This window comes from Dendrobium catenatum, unplaced genomic scaffold (assembly GCF_001605985.2).
Source record: "Dendrobium catenatum unplaced genomic scaffold, ASM160598v2 fragScaff_scaffold_151, whole genome shotgun sequence".
NCBI classification, from domain to species: Eukaryota; Viridiplantae; Streptophyta; class Magnoliopsida; order Asparagales; family Orchidaceae; genus Dendrobium; species Dendrobium catenatum.
This window is the reverse complement of record NW_021318613.1, coordinates 468,721-475,826: the sequence shown is the minus strand read 5'-3', so window position 1 is coordinate 475,826 and position 7,106 is coordinate 468,721. Positions and strand designations below refer to the sequence as shown.

General features: G+C 45.3%; 1 protein-coding gene across 1 annotated transcript; it reads right to left on the bottom strand.

Moving 5' to 3' along the window:
• Positions 1 to 3,312: 3,312 nt before the first annotated feature.
• Positions 3,313 to 7,023, bottom strand: LOC110115884. The gene is made up of 4 exons (XM_028701111.1): positions 6,290 to 7,023; positions 5,536 to 6,034; positions 5,188 to 5,460; positions 3,313 to 5,085 (listed from the first exon to the last, which is right to left on the bottom strand). Exons 1-4 carry the CDS (start codon positions 7,021 to 7,023, stop codon positions 3,313 to 3,315), a joined length of 3,279 nt encoding a protein of 1,092 aa, XP_028556944.1.
• Positions 7,024 to 7,106: the final 83 nt, after the last annotated feature.

Here is a 7,106-nt window from a genome sequence, read left to right as displayed (position 1 = left end):
CTTTTTTGCTGTCCGCCCAGTTTTGTGGAGAGAGACATGTCGGTTCGGCCCACTGACTTTGTGGGCCCCACATGCACGAAAATAGCACTTTTTCGCTATTTTTTGGTCCAAAAAATTCCGAGAAAATACCAAAAAATTCGAAAAAAATTTAGTAAAATAGGAAAATTCCAAAATGGCAATAACTTCCCTCCTTTCTCTCCAAAACCTATTAATAGGCCCCCTAGGCCTTTAGAAAATTTGCAACTTCTCTTTCTTTGTCCCTCTAGCTCTCTGGCGGCTGAGGCCTCTGCTATTTGCGAGCGAGGAACTTCCCCTGCTCGAATTAGCGCCCTCTTCGCGCGCAGGAGTTACAGGATTTCTCTACTTTTCCCCACGGCTTTCTGACAGTTGAGGCTTCCGCTATTTGCGAGCGGGAAACTTCCCCTACTCAAATTAGCGCCCCTCCTCGGGTGCAGGAGTTACGAGATTTTTCTTCTTTCCCCCACGGCTTTCTGACGGTTGAGGTTTCCTAATACCGAAGCTCTTCATTACGAGATGCGCTCTCTTAGCAAATGCTTGGATGAGGAATATTTATTTAAAGTGGGACTATCTACTCATGCAGGGAGGTCATACACACAAAAATTGAAGATATCCACAAAAGCCTCGGAAGTCCAAATAACTCAATCTAGGCGACCCGAGGGCGAGGGAGATTCACATACGCCTAAGAAGAAGAAGTCGAACGATGTTTTTGCAGTCGCCGGTAAGGGCCCTCGCTTTTCTCCATCCAGGATATACATTCCAGAGGATGTTCTGAAACATAAGTGTATCGGTCGTCGGCGAGTCGAAGAGTTGGTGGGTTTACATTTCCTCTATTTCCATTGTATTTGCGTCTAATTTAGATGATATACTTTTTACTTATTGATTCTTTTTTGAACAGTATCTTGAGTTGAACAAAATCTTGGATGATTGGAATGACGAGTTCGTGAAGGTCAAATACCTCCAGGGAGAATACAAGAAGAAATACGACGGCAAAGTGAAGGAAATGGAGACGGTGGAGAGTCAACTCGATCAATGCAGAACAGAATTAGCGAACAAGATTGCTTCAGCCTCTTCCCAAAATGAGCGGATGGATCGTTTGCATATTCAGTTGGTGGAGGCGAAGGCAACAAACAACCAACAACTGAAAAATATGCGAACCCTCGAGGTTGAGAATAAGAAGCTCCTGAATAAGTTGTCAGAGAAGGTACAAGAAGCTCGCGATTATTTTTATGACGTAGAGGTGAAGGCCTTATAAGCGGAGCTTATTCAGGATGGCTTCATTAAAAGCTTTATGAAGGGCGTTCGTGTTGTGAAACGCAGGAACGGAGGGGATATCGAGGGGTTGACCCCAAGCCAAGCTTCTGGTGATCCTTCTCCAGATTCTGGCGGCGAAGAATTGGAGAGTGATTTGAAAAAGATCTTCGCGTTGGTAGAGATGACGATCTTGAGATTCTGTAGAACTGTTTTGATGCTTTCCGTATTGCTTTTGCTTTTGTTGCGATGATTGTTCGTATGTTCATGCTGTTCGTGTGTTGCTATTTTTGGATGATGCACTTGATGTTCGTGGGCTTATAAAAAAGACAATTTTCTTCTTTATATATGTTAACTCAAATGTTAATAAAGTCTTTCTAATCTACACGAATGCGAGAGATATCCGCTTTGCGATACTCTGACCTATCCGAGGTTGTTAATCAAAACATTTGCTTAATGATTTTAACCTGTGTGGAAGAGGTCGGACTAGGTCCCCCTGGGATACAAAACAAGTGTTCTTCTACAACAACGTACGAAAAACTCAAAGAAAATACAAGGCACAGTTACAAAGCAAAACGAACGTCACAAACGATATTACACATAACAAATAGTAACATCAATCTTCTACTGATAGTATTTGCGAAGGTTGTCCACATTCCAAGTTCGGGGAAGCATCTTTCCGTTCGCATCTTTTAACTTGAAGGTCCTAGGTTTGACCATAGCCGCTACCAAATAAGTACCTTCTCATAGGGGGGAGAGCTTGTTACGCTGAGGGCCTTTTCCAGCAGCTTCAAGGCTTCGCAGAACTAAATCCCCAAGGGAAATAGTTCGAGGTTTTATCCTTCAATTGTAGTCGTTGAGGGCCTTTCCCAGCAGCTTCAAGGCTTCGCAGAACTAAATCTCCAATGGAGATAGTTCGAGGCTTTATCCTTCGATTGTAGTGACGAGCGATCCGTTGATGGTATGCAGCGGTCTTAAGCGAGGCTATATCTCTTGCCTCGGGGAGGAGGTCCAGATTAGTCCTGAGTTTTTCTTCATTCTTACTGGAGTCAAATGTCTGAATTCTATTGCTCGGGACCCCTATGTCCACTGGTATGACTGCTTCTGTGCCGAAACAGAGGTTAAACGGAGTCTCTCCTGTAGGTGTTCTGGCTGTGGTGCGGTAAGCCCATAGGACATTCGGGAGTTCTTCAGCCCATTGCCCCCCAGCCTTCCCTAGGAGTGTCTTTAGCCCTTTCAGAATTGTTCAGTTTGTGACTTCTGTTTGCCCATTTGTTTGAGGATGGGCGACAGCTATGTGGACAAGCTGAATGTGAAAATCTTTACAAAAAGACGTAAAGATTTTTCAAGTAAACTGAGTTCCATTGTCGGTGATAACCTTTGCTGGAATACCGAAGCGACAAATTATATTCTTCCATAAGAATTATTTGGCATTTGCTTCGGTGATATTTGCCAAGGGCTCTGCTTCCACCCATTTTGTAAAGTAGTCTACAGCCAAGATGATGAATTTTCGTTGTCCTGTGGCTATAGGGAAGGGTCCCATTATGTTGACTCTCCACTGGGCGAAAGGCCAGGGGCTTTGAAGAGATGCAAGTTCTAGAGCTAGAGTATAGGTGAGACTAGAATGTAATTGGCAGTTTACGCACTTTCGTGTAAACTCAAGCGCGTCTTGTTTCATTGTAGGCCAATAGAACCCCTGCCTCATGATCTTATAGCCAAAGCTCTTTCTCCCAGATGCTCGCCACATACTCCAGAATGAACTTCTCGGAGAGCATAATCAGCTTCTGAAGGTGGGAGACACTTCAGATATGGCCCGGTGAAAGCGCGCTTGTATAATTCACCACCAATAATGATGAAATTTGCTGCTCGTCTTCGAAGTCTCGTTGCAGCCATGGGTTCTTCAGGCAGTACCCCATCTTATAAGAAAGACAAAATGGGATTGATCCAAGACTCCTCAATTGTTTCGTTGATCGATTGTATGACCCATGGACCTTGAATGCTAGGAAAGTGGATCTCCTCAACGCACTTCCTCTTGTAGATGTCTCATGTTGTTGATGTTGCAAGCTTTGAAAGAGCATCTGCTCTCGCATTTTTTTCTCGGAGAATGTGTATGATCTGATATTCTCCTATTCGGGTTAAAAGCAGTTTTGCAATCTTGCAATATTGAGCCTGCTGCGGATTGTGGATCTCGAATTCTCCCTCTACTTGGAATGCAACTAATTGTGAATCGGTGTGGACTACCAGATTCTGCACTTCACAATCGATTGCTAGTTTTAGCCAAGTAATAAGAGCCTCATATTCCGCCATGTTATTTGTTGCCGGGAACTTGAGTCGAAGCCCATACTCAAGAGTAACCTCCTGCGGAGATATTAGCAGAATTCCAGCTCTCACACCTGAACCTCCCGAGGATCCATTGACGTATAACGTCCAACGTGGAGGAGAAGGCAAAGTACCTGTTTGAACATCTGATGCTGGTACGGTGCATTCAACCACAAAATCAGCGAGTGCTTGAGATTTTATAGGCAAGTAGTGAATGTCGAATTCGCCAAGTTCTACGGACCACTTGACGAGCCTACCCGATGCTTCCGGTTTTTGCAGAATACTTTTCAGTGGCAGATTTGTGTAAACTCCTATTGAGTGGGTTTGAAAGTAAGGACGTAGTTTCCTGATAGAATAAACTAACGCCAATGTTGTTTTATCTGCTAAGGAATAACGCCCTTCCGTCTCAGACAGGATTTTACTGACATAGTAAACGGGGCGTTGTGTGGCATTTTCTTCCCGTACCAAGACCGAACTGATGGCTTGAGTCGAAACAGTTATGTATAAATACAACTTTTCTCTGGATGTCGGTTTAGAAAGTAGCGGCGGGGAGGCCAAATACTTTCGTAGCTGTTCGAAGGCTTCTTGGCATTCGTCCGTCCATTTGAAACCAGAGTTGCGGGCACCTCTGAGTATTTTGAAGAAAGGGAGATATTTGTCTCCTGAACGCGCCAGGAAACGTGACAATGCTGCAATTCTCCCGTTCAGCCTTTGGACTTCTTTGATGTTCTTCGGGGGCACCATATCTCTTAATGCCTTGATCTTTTCAGGATTGGCTTCAATTCCTCTGTGGGTTACCATAAAACCCATGAATTTTCCAGAAGCAACTCTGAAGGCGCATTTGGTAGGGATAAGTCGCATATTGTAACGCCTCAGCAGACGGAAGCACTGTTCCAAGTCGGAGATATATTGAGACTTTTCGAGACTCTTTACCAACATGTCGTCAACATATACCTCCATGTTACGCCCAATAAGAGTTTTGAAGACTTTATTCATGAGGCGATGGTAAGTTGCTCCAGCATTCTTGAGCCTGAAGGGCATTACCCGATAACAGTACAGTCCTCTGTCTGTTTGAAACGCTGGTGCTTCTTCATCGGTCGGGTTCATCTTGATTTGATTGTAGCTGGAGTATGCGTCCATGAAACTCAACATTTGATGACCAGAAGTGGTATCGACTAACTGGTCGATACATGGAAGGGGAAAGCTGTCTTTTGGGCAGGCCTTATTAAGATCAGTATAATCTATGCACATTCTCCATGCGCCGCTCCCTTTTCGAACCAAGACAATGTTTGCCAACCAATTGGGATGATGCACTTCTTGTATGAATCCGGCTTTCAGAAGTTTGTCCACCTCTTGTTCGATTGCCTGCTGACGATCTGGCGTGAAATTTCGCTTCTTCTGGATGACTGGTTTGTTTGCCGGATTGACCTTAAGGGAATGTACAATTACTTCAGGGTCAATCCCGGGAATATCCGCCGGACTCCATGCAAAAATATCCTGATTTTCTCATAGAAAATCTGTGAGCATTTTCTTATCGTTTTCTGAGAGAAGTGACCCGATCTGCACCGTTTTTTGAGGATGTTGCTCAGAGATAGATACAGTGGTGAGTTCTTCTACTGGAGAGGCTCTCTGAGGTATGTCCTCGCTCCAGAGATCAAAATATTCAATGTTTAGAGTATCGGCCGGGTGTGTTTTGACCTGCCTGAGATAGCAGGTTTGTGCTGTTTGCTGATCTCCGCATACCACACTAACTCCTGTTGGAGTGTGGAACTTCAGCTTGAGGTGAGGGATAGAGGTGACAATCCAAAAAATTAATTGGAGTGGCCTTCCAAAGATAGCGTTGTAAGCCGATTCAGACTTTACAACAATGAACTGAACAGAATGTGTGGATTGTCGGGGGAATTCTCCAAGTACAACTGGAAGACTAATTATCCCTTCTGCTCATACAGTTCGATTATCAAACCCATACAGAGGGCCTGCAGCGGGCTGGAGCATTTCTCTTGTGAGACCCATATTGAGAAAGGTCGAGTAGAACAGGACATCCACAGAGCTGCCGTTGTCCACAAGGATTCTCTTGACATTGTAGCACGGGTCGCCTATGCCTGCGTTGATAACAAGTGGATCTTGGTGAGGGGTTTTTACTCCCTCCAAGTCAGAATCATCAAAGGTGATTGAGTGATCTACACGAGCCTTCTTTGGAGTTGGAGTTTTGTCCACAGCCAAAAAGACTTTATCAGATAGCAGAGGGCCTCCAACTATTGTCTCAATTTCTCCAATTGCTATTCGGTTGTTTACTGGTGGCCTATGCTGTCGTTCTTGCCCCCCAGCGGGACGAGTTTCCTCTCGGGGAGGAGGATTCTGAATAAACTGGCGGAGATATCCTTGGCGGATAAGCCTTACAATCTCCTCCTTCAGTTGTCTGCAAGCTTCGGTAGAGTGACCACGACTACGATGGAAATGACAGTATTGGTCCTAATTTCTTGTGTTCGGTTTTAAGGGATGTGGCCACTTAACTGTATTCTGATCTCGAACAGCCATTAGCACATTTACTTGAGATGTATTGAGAGGAGTGTATTCTTTCTCTTGTCGAGGTTCTCGCCGTGGCAATGGAGACCTCGGGGGTAGATTGTTCTTCCCTTGTTTCTTTCGTTGCGAGGAAGAATTATCTGTTCCAGGCGCTCCCTTGCGCTTTCCAGTAGACTATTCAAATTGCTTTCTATGGGCGTTTATGGCCTCATTCGCCGAGATTTGAGCTTCTATCCGGTGGATTAAATTGGCGTATGATGGAACGGTGTCGCGCATAAGTGCCGAATAGAAGGGTCCAGGGCAAAGGCAGTAGAACCATGTGCGAGCCTGTCCTTTGAGAGTGGCAGGAAAGACTTGGCATAGGAGAGCGTTCGGAGCCCGCTGAATGTGCATAATAGTTCTGTAATGGTCGATATGCTCGTACGAGTCGGACGTCTCATCGTAAGACTCGATGCTAGGTAGCTTAAATCTAGCCGGAATTGGATGTTGTAGTATGGCCTCAGTTAGAGGTGAAGATTCCTGAAAGTCTCGCTGTCGGAGAGTTTGTCTCGCATCTCCTTGGGGGAATTCTTCCCTTAGTAATTTTCGCAGTTCGTGACGCAGGGCGTCGTGAGGGAGCTCTGCTCCATGTGGTTGAGCAGAGTCTTCAGGGAGATCTGGGAGGATGCGAGGTTGCCTAATTGAAGGTGGAGGATGTGTAGAACTTGCCGTATCGACAATTTCACTATCCTGTCGAGACTGAGGAAATCTCCTACGTGGGGGGAGATGAACTTCTGCTTGAAGATGTCCAAATTGGACATCCTCAACCCGTGGTGGATTCTGGGGGAGGAAGACTTCCTCCTGTTGTGCTAATGCCGGTTGTTGATTCTCCCGCAGGAGTTGAAGAATCTCGTTCTGAGATTCTTCCATTTTTCGGATTCTTTCTTCCAAGGAAGGCCCCGAGGTCCTTTCGTCAGCAGCATTTTGCCCCCCAGGATGCAAAGATACTGACA

Bases quoted from the DNA above. Each gene is read 5' to 3' on its own strand.
- LOC110115884 (XM_028701111.1), bottom strand. From the start codon at position 7,023: ATGGAAGAATCTCAGAACGAGATTCTTCAACTCCTGCGGGAGAATCAA. The intron at 6,035-6,289 runs GTCTACTGGAAA...TTTCCATCGTAG, and splicing joins CATAGAAAGCAATTTGAATA to TCGTGGTCACTCTACCGAAG. The intron at 5,086-5,187 runs GTATCTATCTCT...TGAGAAAATCAG, and splicing joins CAGTAGAAGAACTCACCACT to GATATTTTTGCATGGAGTCC.